Below are 15873 nucleotides of genomic sequence, written 5' to 3'. Positions count from 1 at the left end.
AGAAAGTAATGTGTGGTACTGACAACTTTGATAAAATAATTTAAAAGCTGCACCAATGCCAGTCTAATTCTAATATTAATTCTAATTAAAGATCCATTCTTAAACTGGTGACCAATTCGGCACAAGCCAACACATGAGTTCATCACCATCACTTATTCAGGAAACTATGAATATTACAGCAGCAGATTAGTTCTAGAAATAAAGCAATGATTATGGGTAAACACCGGTGGCTAGCTAGTTAGAAACAGGCCGGCAAAGAAATTCTATTACCGACAGAGTTCCTGTCGGCACCTGATGATCCCGCCGCCATGATCATTATGCCACCACCGTTACCATCTTCATCGTGTTCCTCTATCAACGGTGCTTCCACTTGCTTCTGTGGCTTCTTACGCTTCTTTTTCTCGTAAGCAATCCCTCTCGCCTTCGCTTGACTGTCCCGCACCTCCCTCAGATACAACCTCACTGCCCGTGCCCCAAAAGGATTAGCCTCCGGAGTCCCACCATTCTCTTCAAAGGCCGCGCGTAAGCGGCCCACGAGCGCGTCAAGGCTACCCCACGCCTGCTTCAGCGGACACGAGCATGGAGCAGGTGGGTGAGGGTGGCCGAAGAAGAGGCAGGTGGTGTTGTGAACCTTGGTTTTCCCGAACTGATCGAGGTACTTGAGGAATTCAAGTATGTGCGCCCCGCTGCAACGTGAGAGCACCAGCGGCGGCTTGTGGTTCCTTAGGTACTGCCCGAAGGTGTTCCAGTCTCTCCGCTTCTGAGACTCGTAACGGCTCAGAGACGTTTTCTGGCTGCCGATGTTATCTGATGGAGCGCCGTTAATGTCGCTGGAATTGAACTGGTTTAGAATAGTTGCCACCGACATTTTCACACTGCATGTCCTAGATAGTTATGTTTTTTCTAGAAAAAATGAAATTCTGTAATGGTCTGGTTGCAGAATAGCTGAAATTCGATTAAGTAGTAATGGAGGTGAAAGACTTGATTAATACGTAGATGATGATATAGGTAGGTAACAAAGGGGCCTGGGCCTGCATGCAGAAATCCCCCACAGAGCGGACGAGACGTGATGACAGTTTGCACATCACTTCAACCTGTCCTTTCTCATATTTTTTTTTGCGGAAAATTCCAATTTTGGTAGTACAAATCTTGCAGTGTAGGGTTATATCAGACTAATCAATCTACTTTTAAGCTCAATCAAAGGGGTGGAGTTTGTTCTCAGTCCTTTTGACCAATATAATATTCATCTTGCATGGGATCTCCTCACTTTAGGTTAGATTCAATACATACAGCAAATATATTTGCACACATACTCAAAAAAATATTTTAACTTATCAGGAACAAGCTCCTAAATAAACATAAAAACAGTTATTTTCCCAGATATATATTAAATAAAATTGTTTTTTTCCCCTATATATTTGTCTCTTTTTGATTTTATGTTGTTAGAATGTTGATATATAAGAAAACATTTTCTTATCCATAAAGTGCTTATATCTGATAATCATTCTCTTGCCACCAACTCAAATTTAGAAAAAAAACAAAGTATAAATAGTATCAGTGGGGTTTTCTAATTATTTTTTCTTAATGGCAGCAAATTTTGTGTTTGAATTAGTGAAAACCATTATTACATAATTAAATAATATATGTATAAATAGAAGCCCCAAATCAAATTTTTTGATTCCTGGTTTTCTAAAAATTCCTCTTCTTGAAAACTATTAAGATTGACACTTGGACCTAACTCAACCCCAAAAGCTAGCTCAAGAAGGGAGGATTATTCAAGCTCATATATACAACTCCCAGGAATGAACATCTGGAGCGTGGAGTTTAGAAATAACCCAATTATGGGAAGAATGGGTGGCCTAATTATAGGCAGTCCAACACATAACGGTGGAACCTGGGCTCTGATACCAAGTTAAGATTGAAACTTGAATCTAACTCAATCCCAAAAGCTAGCTCAAGGGGGGAGGATTGTCCAAGCCCATATATACAACTCCCAAGTTATTTATCCAACCGATGTGGGACAATTAACAAAAACCCATTGTAACAATATCGGTCTATATTTTGGACATAAAAATAATTTTTTCATGGATCGAATTGTATATGAGATAAGTCTCACAAAATCAAACTGTGAGAAGATTCCATAGGAATATTTGTTTATTTATTTTTAAAAAATTCCATCCAAACATGTTCAAATCATTAAATATATAAACATAATAAGCATTCAAATATATCTACTTTGATATTTTGAAACACTTTTACAATTATGAGTCCACTATGTATTATATTACTTGTGAGCTATGATAAATAATAACTGGACATTTAAAGGTGTATTATCCACTATCGTTCGTAGTTCTTTTTGTAGGATATAAAATTCACTAGGCTTTGATGGCAAAACCATTATATATATTAATTAATGCATATGTTATATATGTATATATGAACGTATGTTTGTGGGTGTGATCCAATGAGTTTAACATAATTTGTCCTCGGAAAGAAGTGGTTTAAAAAAATACTTTTATATATATATATATAAATTAAAAAATAAAAATTTCGAATTTAAAACAAATTAAATTTTTCAAAAGATCAATGGAAAATAATATATTGAGATTTTTGTCTAAACTTATATTTAGTCTGGATATTCAAATAGAAAAAAAACAGAAAAATTATAATTTTTGTACAAATAGTCGAAATAAAAAAATGAAATATATAATTTTCATCCATAGGCTATTTAAATTGTTTCAAAATAATAATATCACATTATCACCTTTTAACTCTCTAAGCCGCAAATTCACAAAATACCATTACTTTTGAAAGTAACAAAAATGATCCAAACTTAAATAATTATTACAATAAATATCCTAGACTAACTTATAAGTCATTATTATACAGATAAAAAATGTGTGTGTGTGTGTGTGTGTGTGTGTGTATATATAAATAAATATATTTATTTATATATTTGTTCCCATAATAAATCATGTTGATTAGCATGATTGAAGCAACATTGTGAATAATTTCGGATAATTTCCAACCACACTGATTTTGAAATAAATTAAAATTAGTAAAAATGAATTAAATTTAGGTAAGGAAACATCTTGTCGAGTCGTCAAATCAAGCAGTCTGGTGTTTTTGGCCGAAACGAATGGAGATAAAGGAAGGGGAGGTGCCTCTGATTTGACTCATATTAGTCCCTCAAAGTCGTAGGTGGGCTCTCTTTCAATAATTTCACGAACGGCTTCTTCTTTTTTCAATTTTTTTTTTATAGTTCGCTTCTTTCGCTCTGTACCTCTCAATCCTTTTACGGTGGTAGAAACGAAGGTAAATTGTTCTACGTTATAAATATTAATAATTTTTTTAAAATTTTATATTTTGTATCAGATCTAAAACAATTAACACATATTATATATTAGTATTATATTTTTAATATTTTTATATCAATTTTCATTCGAAAAGGCATGTCATTAATATTGATGTTTTTATATATGTTTGGTAACATCATATGTTAATATCGTATTTTTAATGTTTTGTACTGAATTTCATACGAGAAATATGACGGAAAATTTATGTCTAGATTTAGAGAGATCAGCAGCGCAATTATGATGGTCCGTCTGGAGACATGCTAAAAATGGTGGGTTGAGTTACGCATTTTGACTGCCGTTTGGAGTCATGCTAAAACAATTATTATATTACTGATGAATTTTTAAATGTTTATATTATTTGAAATTGTTGTTAATTTTTGAAGATTTATATTATTTTATAATACTTTGATTGATTTTGAAATATTATATTATATATAATTATTTATGTATGGTTGAAAACTTTTGAAATATTTATACTGATTTATGTATGATTTTTCTCAATACGCCAAGTTTGGTAGCCGCCGGCTTGTTTGACAATTTTATAATCAACTAGAAAAATGCACGTGCGTTGCACGTAAAAACTTAAACTGTTGAAAATATATGTACGAAATTTTGGTAATATTTAAATGAATTAAAACATGGCTAATAACATTTATCAACTGAAACAAACTAAGCCATAAAAAATAAAAAAATCATGACCATAGACGGTATATGAATAAGAGAAATTATCTTATCCACTCGAAACACTTTCCAATATGCTTCTTGGTTGATTTTGAGAACTCAACAACTCTTTGTCGTAGTTTGTTATAATATGCATATAACTATTTTGGTATGCTCAGCAAGTATCTGATCGTCTTTAACATATATTATGTTATTTACAATCCTTATCCGGGATCTGACATGCTCATAGTTTGCTTCTTTATCACGACATTTTTTCGGTTTTCTACATTGTTTTTATCTGATAATCTTATTTTTCCGACTATCTTTTTTGTTGTTAAATGATTTTTCAGCTTTTGACAATCATCAACTATAAATCCTAAGAAAAATGCTTTTACTCGCGATAAGCTTTCACTGTGACTAAAAGTATGTATAACTTATATATTCTTCAACAACAAAATCAATGAATGATGTTGCACCTTCTTCAAATATTGTGATATTTGTGATATCAATTTTATATATTTAGTATCAATATTATAAACATATAGCTACAAGGTTAATAAATTTTTAACAACTATTTCTCAATCATTGTGAGAAAAATACTTGAAATCTCTTCAAATGGCTATATTTTAAAATTGTGTCCTCATTTAATTTGACGCAATTCAAGAAAGTCATATTGATCGTCATTTTTTGAAAGCTTTGAAATAATGATTGCGTGCATCATGTCATAAGGATGATATAGTTTCAATCTCATTTGTTGCGTTTAGAACATAATATTGTATTATTCATTGAAACAAAACAAATTTTCTTCTATCGAGTTTATATTTTGTTTTATAATATTTTATATCTTGTGGAACGATATACAAAATTAATTATTGTATTTTAAAAATCTTGAGAAGAGATATGAATAATGTAATTAAGATATGCATATGAGATATCATTCAAATATATGTCAAAGTATTTGTCTTATTCAATATCACATCTAATAATATAACCATTTAGATTTCATGAGCATTTTATGATAGTCAAAATTAATTTGATGAAATATTGTAGAATTTTATTTGAATTTCATTAGTTGACTAAGTGAATTTATTTGACGAGGAGTTTTCTATGCTACCATCATATATGTTATGAATTAGCTGGTTAGACACTTTGACTAAAAAAAGAGACAAAAACAATCTCGTAATCACATCGAAATATATCGAGATAATATTGGAGGAAATAAAGTGAAACTGGCTTAATGTCTCAATAAAATGCACAAAATTGATCTATTATATTGTGTCAACAAAGCTTTAGAATTGTTCTCATACCTATTATAAATAGAATGAGAATTATGCACAATTTGTTTTTTATGTATCTATTTTTCTGAATGAAGAATTTTTTCTTTTTGAAAACTATTTTATTGAGAAATATTGACATTTTATATGACATCCATATGTCGCACAACCATGAAGTAACAACATAATCAATATATAACACTTAACGTACACATACAATTCTTCAATTTCTTCTTCATTGTGCTTCGTTTAAATTTAAATCTGAATCATTCTTGATCTTAATATTTCGCTTTAAATATGATTTAATATATATGTATATGTTTCATGTTACTTAGTTGGACTTAATTTCAAATATCTATAAAAAAATGTGCTTGAATTATATCATACAGAAATTAGGACATAGTATATAGGACCGCGCTTGCCGCTTTACCAAAATCTATAGATAGTAGTATTGGTGCAACTCAAATCTTTTGAACCGCACAGCAGCTCAAGCACCACGGTTCGGCCGCTCTACCAAGCAGGGACAATTATTGCACCCGACAATATCCCTCCCAATAATTGCACTCCTTGCAATCAATGGGAATCGAACCAGTGATCTTGACTCTGATACCAATTGTAGGGCCGAGCGCTTGCCGCTTTACCAAAGTTATAGCTAGTAGTAATGGTGCAACTCAAATCTTTTAAACCGCACAGCAACTCAAGCACCACGGTTCGACGGCTCTACCAAGCAGGGACAATTATTGCACCCAACATAGTAATACACAACATTATTTTTTTTATTTAACATGTCTTTTTTTTTCATACACTATGTTTGTCTTAACTTTTTTGTTCAAAATTTGACGCATTTCGTAGACTATATGTATGAAAACCCAAGAAATTATATAATTTACAGAAACCATTTATTATTCTCTTCGTAGAACAGAAGACCCAAAATACGTGGCTTTGATTGGTATACTTTCATACTTATTTTTATATAAACAACAAGACACATCATATAATATCAGAAAAATCAATTACCGCCAACAATACTAACCAAAACGAATAAAAATATCATAACACAAACAACCTCGATAAAAAAAAAATGATAACTCAAAGTTTAAAAATAATTTATTTAGTACAATAACAAAGAAATTGAAGTATATACGAGCAATAAAAAGCATACATCACTCTCAAATTAAATATTTACTCATATTATTCACAATTTGTATAAATTTTCCAATATTTTTTTCAAATAAAGAGAAGACACCTTATTAATGTCATTGTTTTATAGATATTCATTCCACTTCTTTAAAAAAACACAAATGAAAAATGGTGCCTTGAAATCATAATAAAACCATTTAGAAAAGCAGCCGTAAAAATATAATTCAAAGTCACACAATTTTTCTTAAACCATAGAAAAATATTATACTATTGACAAAATATATATAGCAACAACAAAGCATGCGTTAACTTGTGATATAATTAAAATTTAGAATCATGCATAATCATTGAATTAGAACAAAATCGTATGCCAAAAATCTACTGGATATTATATATTTTAATAATTTATCCATATTTGTCGTTCATCAGAGGACTCTTAGACCTACCAAATTTTGTAGTTCACCTATTATTTTCATAATAAATAATATTACAAAAATAATATAAGCAAGAAAATAAAACCTCAAATTAAAATGCCTTCTATCAATCTAAGTAAAAAAAATTGATTAGAGAATATAATAATGTCGTAAAAAAATTAAATATTGATTTATAGACAGAAATTTGAAAATACATTTGCCCCAATAAATAAAAAATATTATCTCTTGATATTCTGAGACATAAGGTAAAAACGAAGAAATATTTCAATTTTTTTAATATTTTGTAAGTCACTTCAAACTAAGTAATCTAAGCAAACAGAAAACATGCATTATGTGTTTAAAAATTAACAAAATATCTCAACAATAAAAAATTGAAAAATAACCATTTTTGTTGGATATTTGATTTTGTTTCTCTTTTCTTTGTGCAAACAAACAAATCACATAAACAATCCAAACACAATTACATGATCAATACAAATGACATATAACAATCAAACATGTTAACGCTAGGGTAAAAAAACTTCTCTCATTGCAAGAACAAAAAATGATCAAATGGAGCATATTATTTAGTAATATTTATTTAGCAGTATTTATAAAAAAATTGACTAAATAACTTAAAAACAGTGTTTGAAATCACTTACAGACAAACATTTCTCTCAATCACATATCTCTATTGACACATAAAGAGTCTGGAAATATTTTTATTCTAAATGGGAGAAAGAAATTTTGTATGACATTAATATTTATTAATAATTTATTTTTATTCAGTCCGACTCATCTCCCTTTGTCTTCATATTATTATTTGACGACAATATATAAATTTAAGTAATTAAAATTAAATTTAAAAGTAAATTAATATAATAATTAGTTTGATTGAGTTAAATACACTATTAATGATCTTATTAAACTAAGATAAAAAAATGACTTAAATAACATCATTAACATGACAAATTGTAAAACAAAAAAATAATAATAATATAATAGTAAGATCACAAATGAAAGTCATATATTTAATAGATTAATTAATAGATAATATATTATTTAGTAATATGTTTTTAGCATCATATATTGAAAATTGATTAAATAACTTAAATGTTTGCAATGAAATCACTTACATATAAACATTTTCTCTCAATCACGTATTTTTGTTGATACATAAGTAATCTATATATATCTACCTTCTAAATGGGAAAAAAATGTTTTATATGACCTTAATATTTATTAATAATTTAATTTTATTTAATCACACTCATCTCTATTCGTTTTCCCATTATTACCTTAATGTTCGTAATATTAACAATTTATTTAAATTTATAACATTATGATATTGATTTTCTGTGAATTTGATGTCAATGTAAATATTAAAGTAAATAGTTTTAAATTTAAAAATAAAAATATATTAATGATTATTATTAAATGAACAGATGAAAAAACAAAAAAATAAATATGTATTTATGATAGTGATTTTATGTGAATTTGATGTCAATGTAAATATTAAAGTAATTAATTTTAAATTTAAAAATAAAAATATATTAATGATTATTATTAAATGAATAGATGAAAAACAAACAAAAAATAAACATGTATTTATGATAGTGATTTTATGTGAATTTGATGTCAATGTAAATATTAAAGTAATTAATTTTAAATTTAAAAATAAAAATGTATTAATGATTATTATTAAAAGAATATATGAAAAAGAAAACACGTAGTAATTAATTTTAAATTTAAAAATAAAAATATATTAATGATTATTATTAAATGAGTAGATGAATAAAAAAAATAAACATGTATTTATGATAGTGATTTTCTGTGAATTTGGTGTCAATGTAAATATTAAAGTAATTAATTTTAAATTTAAAAATATATAGATTATTAGTATATAAATATAGATATAGATATAGATTAAATCTCGACATATAAATTTATAATTTCTTATTTTCTGTTTTCTTAAATATAAATTTTTTGTATTATTTATTTTAATAAAAGAATGTTTCTGTTTTGTTAAATATAAATTTTTTGTATTATTTATTTTAATAAAAGAATGTATAACACTATTACTATTATTTGTAAGGTATTTTCACAAAACCAATTAATTTTATAAACAATATTATTATATATTGAAATTTTTTGTATTATTTATTTTAATAAAAGAATGTATAACACTATTACTATTATTTGTAAGGTATTTTCACAAAATCAATTAATTTTATAAATAATATTATTACATATTGATTATTTTAATAAAATAATGTATAACACTATTACTATTATTTGTAAGTTATTTTCACAAAACCAATTAAATTTATAAATAATATTATTACATATTGATTCGAATCATTAGTTGTTGAACAAATACTTTGATATTATTTGTAGTCATAGCCATGAAATTGAGTGAAAGAGTAATAAATAATAATTAGTGAATGGATTAATAATAATTAACTAATTACATAAAAGGAAGACAAAGTGTCATTAGAGTACAATTTTAATGAGGATAATAAAGGAAATTCACAATTCAATCTGTATATTTATATAGATATAGATAGATATAGATTAATGATTAATTGATGTAAGATAAAAAAATTTAACATATAAATTACAAGGAATGGATGACTGATCCTATGAATTCAACAAAACAAAACGCAACCTTAAATTAGGTGTTCGTGATCAAAGTTGTCCTTTCATCATATACCCAAACATGCTATTGAATTATCAATTAATCGACTAAATGAAAGAAGTTATATATCCTCCGAGGTGAATGCCTTGTTTTTTTTAAAAAAACTATAAAAAAATATATGTTTCTAGGTCCATTCTTCTAATAATTAATAATGCATTGACCCTCAATCAATATCTCAATTATTTATCAATTGATGTATTCAAGTTGATGCAATAGCTAAGTGCTTCACCAATCACTGAGTTCGATTTACCGTATCGACAAACAATTTGTTGGACGGATGCGAGCCTTTGGTTTTAAGCTTCATAAAAAAAATACATCTATAATATTTTGATTAAAAATAAAAGTTATGAAACACTACAAATATTTCCGTATTAAATTTTTTAAGCAAAAACTTGTGTGAGATGGTTTCACGGGTCGTATTTTGTGAGACTGATCTCTTGTTTGAGTCATCCATGAAAAATTATTGCTTTTTATGCTAAGAGTAATATTTTTTATTGTGAATATCGATAGCGTTGACTCGTCTCATAGATAGAGATTCGTGACACTGTCTTACCAGACCAACTCTTTTCTTTTTGTGGAAAGGTCCATATTAATATCACTATTTAATTCAACGTGCAAGTTTTATTCAGCAAGTATATAAATGTACACAATGATCCCGCAGCTTTGTAATTCATTTGTTGAAAATGAAATCAAACTCCTACAAAATATCATTAGTTAATAAAATAGAATGATATCTCTATTGGTATGAGGTATTTCGGGTAAAGTCCATAAGTAAATTTATGATAGCTTAGACTCAAGTAGATAATATCGTACCATTGTGGACTTATGTGACTTCCAGATCGTAACAAATGATATCGGAGTAATTTTCTAGATGAGTCATGTAAATAAAATCTTTAGATACTTAAACGAATGAGGTGAAAGCCGTCGATAAAAATCCTCATTATTATTTTATGTAAGACGTGCGTCTCAACACATTGAATAGGAGTGACCTCCTATCGAGGATGGATAAAACTTGAAGAGAGACCAAGACTATGAAAATAACGGTGAAACTTTGTTTGAGGGATTGTTGGGAATGGGATGCTTTGCTCGTTTCTGGAGAAATTGGTCGGATCAAACTCAGTCTTGACAACCGCCAATCTTCTGAAAATATTCTTGAAATATTTCGACCCTCAAAGGCTTGCTTCTGCGCAGCTTGTGTTTCCCGCAGGATTATTCATCCCAATATCAAGATCCCGATAGTTGAAACACGCGGGCCCTCGGGGAATTTGAAACATGCGGCTCCATGTAACTAACTGTAAAGCTTCCGGATCCACGAATATGGTGCCTGATCTGTGGGGAAATGGAGTTTCAGATTCGGAGAAATCATTCAATCTTCCTCCATATGGACTCAATTGCAGCTTAGCTTTATATTCATCTTATTCCCTAAGAAATTCACATATTCGGAAATGGGCTTTCTCACAAAGTAGGATTTGGCTTTATTATGGCCCTTTCTTGATCCCTGTCAACTGAATTATTTCGAAAACCTGCGAAAAAGAATGCGGGTTCTAACCAGCTCATTTCACTACAATCTTTCTCCACCAAACCCAGTGCTGTGTTATCTTTAGCATGTTAAATTTATTTTTAATTTTCAGTCAAGCGAGAAAATGAGGAAAATTTGTTTTTGACTAACCCGTTTGATAAAACTCGCGTGCATGTGTTTTGTTTTGTAAATGTTTAAAATCAATTAGTCTTATTATTTATAGATATACAATATTACTGCATATAAGGCTCTAGTTCATTTTCGTTGGTTATCATCATTTATTTGTTAAGATCATAGCAAATGTCATGGGTTGAGAACAAGCATGATTGCATTTTAAAACGACGATATCTTTACAAGGAAACTCACGTTTCTTCACAGATATCAATTAATCCAATGTCGTTGCACAAAAATTTAAATGCTTCGGAATTATGTTCGATGCTTACTGAGATGATAAGCCAAATAGGACCTAATTTTTTGTGTTCAAAACGACAGCCAAGTCCCGTAGTTCCTCGAATGCGTGCATTGTTTCTGCATCAAATCCTCCAGCAAACTGCACATCATGCCAAAACAAGAAAATTTTATCAGCAGGGATGATCAAGAAATTAAAGAATGGCTATTCCTTGAAGAGTGAACAAACCTGATGAATTCGGAAGGCGAATCTCACTCCCTGGAGCAACATATAATCCAAGGAAGAATCTTTATCTGATGTTGCCTTGGTTTGGATTTCCATGGCAACCCTCTTCATGTACATCTTGGCCAGTTTGACAGATCCAAACTTTATCTGAAACGAAGAAAAGAAAATGAAAATATCTGTGTACTCGTACGTACGAAGAAATAAATTTTCCTCTAAAAGTTGTGAAAATGGCAAGAGACAAAACCTTGCTCACGATTCCCACGTCTAGTAGCCAGTCATTAGGAATGTGGAACTCCTTGCAGTGTCTGATCAATGAGTCTCTAGTTCGGAGAATGTTATGTACAGTGCGCTCCATCCTAATGAAAGAGAGTCTATATCAAAGTCTGGATTCTTACAGGAGGAATCTTAGGCAAAGTCGAAAACTTATGTTTTGAAGGCAACTACAACTACTTACCTCTCAGATAGAGCAGCAAATTTTTTCAATGCAACATCACAGGGCAAACGAGGGTCATCCTTATAGTTCGAAACTTCATGCTCCAATTTCTTCAAGTCTCTGTAAACGAATGCTGCTTCTCTTATCGTGTCAGCTTTCTTTTCTGGCCATTCGAAGTGCTTCAGAACTGCCCTTTCGTCAACCTTGGGGATGAATCAAACAGGAAAAATTAAACCACAGGAATTGCCGACTAACTCCTTTAATGAAAATTTGAAAGGAACATGATAATGAATTCTGCATTATAATTTAGAAACTTACAAGAAAGCATAGTTCATCATCAAGCCACTTCACAAATGCCACTACATCTTCAATGTTCTGATAAACTGCACTATTTACCTCTCGAATTAGGAAGTTCACAAATTCTCCTTGAGTCTCAACATCCGCCTTTATCTGCTCACAAGAAGGTGAAATGTAAGGATATTTTAGAACTGATTGATGAAAAGAACACATTGAAGGCTGGTATCTTCAGAGATAATTTATTTGCAAGCATTATATCGTCATCCAGAATGCATATAAAAGAATCGCTACTTGTGCATCTACTTGTGTAACAACTACAGAGAAGGATGACGAGTGAAACAATCACTTACAGCAAGCAAATGAGATGACCGGTTCTCGATTTCACCAATCATGCTACTCCGAACGTTTGTGACATCTGGTGCATCTGTTGCCCCTGAATTTAAGCACTCTTTCCTAGAATCCCTCTTCATGAGTGAGTGATAAAATTCGACTACTTGGGGAGAACGCTTCACTATTCCGATCATGCTTCTACCCATTAACTTCGGAGGTGGGGGCAGAGGTGGTGGTGGTGGTGGGAGAGCTGGTGCAAGATTTTGAGAAGATTTTTCTTCTTTTATTTCATTTACACCAGAACATGAAGGCCTAGGAGGAGGATTTGGTATTCGTAAGGCCCGTTTTTCAACATCAAATGAAGCAGATAGCTTGCTAATTTCTTGGCAGTTGGTATAAACATGAGACCTATTGCCTACTTCCAAGTCGTATTTTTGCGAAACTAGTACCTCCATCCCCTTATCCACCTCCTTGGAGCATATAAAACCATCAGACTGCCTTCTCTTATTAACTATCAAATCCTCAGAACAGAAATTTGATCCGCCAATAGAGTGCCTACGTGCTGAACCTTGGAAATCACTCCAATTAGTATCGATAAGGTCATCCGTGTCTTTCATTTGTAGCAAGTCTTCATCAGTAATAGGCCATTTCTTGAATTTCTTGATCAGATGTAACCTCGTTGTGGCATTTTTTTCGGAACCTTCATCTGTCTGAAGGGATAATGAGCCTTTAGACTCTTTGCTCTTCTCAACAGAGTTAAGGCCTGATGGCTTGTCACAACTTGTCGTTGAGACTTTGTGCAACTCATGTCTCAAACATGAATTAACCCATCTCAGGTAAACTAACTCCTCCACTTCATTCATTCGGCTCATTTGAAGGTGTTCCACTTGTTTACATAGATCTTCGTTGGTATGCCGTAGCAAAGAAATCTCTGATTTAATCTTCTCAATAGTATCATTCTGCCCATAAAGAGTTCAAAATGAAATAAATAAGATATCAAGATATCCTTAATTCTATTTTCGGTTCCCAAGGCTGCCATAAAAGTTGATGTTCACCACCGTTTTCGTTCTTTTAAAACTCCTTCTAAACTTACAATATGTTTTCAATATAATTAAATTCGAAAATATTGAAAATGAATGAAAACAGGATAGTCGATAAAAACAATTTTTTTCAAACATTTCATTAGCTTTCCTTTAACCAAACATAGAAAAGTGTTTTCTTGATGAATCCTTAGATTAGAATTTCAAGTATAGCACAGACATAGAATTTGATGAAATTAAAATTCCTCCTGACATACAATTTCCCTACATTGCAAATTACAAACTCTGACCGGATCAACCTGCTCTATGACAAATAACTTTAGCAGTTGCAGAAATTGATAAGTAGACAGTGAAAAACATCAATAGCAAGAGCTTTGATTTCAGTAAGTGGTAATAATATACCTCAGAGACTTGATAAAGGTTATTTAACTGAGATTCCAAGGAAGAAATCCTGCAAGCGAGGTTCCTCTTCTGAAGCTGCAGCTCCTTGTTCAAACGCCTCAATTCCACAACCTCTATCTCCACCGCACTCAAATTTGCATGTCCTCTGCTTTCCAACATTTCGTCCTGCTTCCCAACTAAAGCAGCTAAGGACGCCAACTGTGCAGAAAGGCCCTCCTTCTCGCTTTCAAGCAATCCCACTTTCTTGACAAGGCCATCAACTTCACTCTCATTTAATTCAAGCTCCAACACCGTGGGATTTTTCTTCGACTCTGATAACTCAGCTTGTAACTTAAGCTCTCTATCTTTTGATTCCTGAAGCATATTCCGCAGATGGTCAATTTCAAGAAACAAATCCTCGGATGAGCCTATAGAGTTTTTCTTCTTTTGGATCTCGACAGCCTGTGGATGCACCTGCGTTGGATATATTGAACATGAGAGGTCACCTATAAGGGACCTCTTGATTCTTGAATTCGGAACCGGTGGCTGATTCTTCTGGTTTGTGGCATCGTCGAATGGTAATTTATTGATGTTAGCTGTGGTTTGCAGTACTCTAGTTTTGGTTTTCTTATCTGCAGCTGAGAATCCTTTCACTATGTGAGAACCCCATGAAGATTTCATCCTTGAAAAATTTCCGTCGGCCTTCACATTGCTAGGCTTAGCACCCTTTGAGACCTGATTTTGATCAGCAAATTTTGAAGTTTTCACTCTGTTCCCAGATGGAATTTCTTCTCTCATTTTGAACAAACTAATAAAATATGAACCTTTTATCACTTGGAGATGCAATGCATAAATTCAGTACTTGGATATAGTGGCAAGAGAAAGCAAACAACCTCAAGAAATTTTAAAAAAATCCCAATCCAAACAAAAATATATCTGACGACAAATGAACCGCCAAGAAAAACATCAAGAACCCCAATAAGATAGCAAATGGGATCGGTCAAGAACAAGAGAACATCTCAAAAACCCCACAAAAAACAAATGTGGGTTTAATCAGTGATGTCAATAAACTCAGCTGAATTGAATTTAACTGCAAAGGACATTTAATTTTTCAGCTCACATCACATGTCAAATGAGAGGGTTCTATTTCCAACTCCCCTTTTAGCAGGCTAGCTAAAAACTGAACTCAACCAATTACAGTTTGCGAAAAAATAGCCCTTCTCATTTTCAAAAAAAAGAAAAGGAAAAAGCCTCCTCCTCCTCTTCCTCCTCCTTCAACTAGTTACACCCTCGTCATCGTTAATTGTTATTGATAATGACACATGATACATATTCTCTCAGGAAGGTTGGGCAATGGAGAAAGAGTCCACAGCTGAATCAGTTCTGTTTTAATATCCTCAAACTAGCAACAGCGAAAGGTGGTACCCTGATGGTGCTTTCCTGTTCGCCTTTCACTTTGAATTTGAAATTTGAATCACTCTTCATAATAAACTTCATTTTTTAAATATCATATAATATATAACATAATACACACACATTTCCTAAAAAGAACAATTTTTTATCATTCAAAAACCATATAATTTTTTAGTTTATACATATTTTTTTTTTAAAAAAAGCGCTTATAAAGGGGCAATGGCAAATCACGATATTTTAATTTATGTTTTGAATTTTTTATAGAAATAAAAAATGGTTGGCATA

The 15873-nt window shown here is 31.1% G+C and overlaps 2 protein-coding genes across 2 annotated transcripts; both read right to left on the bottom strand.

The window, feature by feature from the left end:
* Positions 1-64: 64 nt before the first annotated feature.
* On the bottom strand, positions 65-1109 carry LOC142522524 (protein LIGHT-DEPENDENT SHORT HYPOCOTYLS 5-like). The gene has a single exon (XM_075625965.1). It carries the CDS (start codon positions 866-868, stop codon positions 239-241), a length of 630 nt encoding a protein of 209 aa, XP_075482080.1. The 5' UTR covers positions 869-1109; the 3' UTR covers positions 65-238.
* A 10259-nt stretch (positions 1110-11368) lies between these two features.
* LOC142523156 (protein CHUP1, chloroplastic-like) lies at positions 11369-15632 on the bottom strand. The gene is made up of 7 exons (XM_075626805.1): positions 14197-15632; positions 12775-13713; positions 12446-12577; positions 12149-12330; positions 11939-12050; positions 11698-11841; positions 11369-11610 (listed from the first exon to the last, which is right to left on the bottom strand). Exons 1-7 carry the CDS (start codon positions 14971-14973, stop codon positions 11527-11529), a joined length of 2370 nt encoding a protein of 789 aa, XP_075482920.1. The 5' UTR covers positions 14974-15632; the 3' UTR covers positions 11369-11526.
* Positions 15633-15873: the final 241 nt, after the last annotated feature.

This window comes from Primulina tabacum, chromosome 13, assembly GCF_025594145.1.
Source record: "Primulina tabacum isolate GXHZ01 chromosome 13, ASM2559414v2, whole genome shotgun sequence".
Taxonomy (NCBI): Eukaryota; Viridiplantae; Streptophyta; class Magnoliopsida; order Lamiales; family Gesneriaceae; genus Primulina; species Primulina tabacum.
The sequence above is the reverse complement of the archived record's forward strand: the minus strand, read 5'-3'. Positions and strand labels throughout refer to the sequence as shown.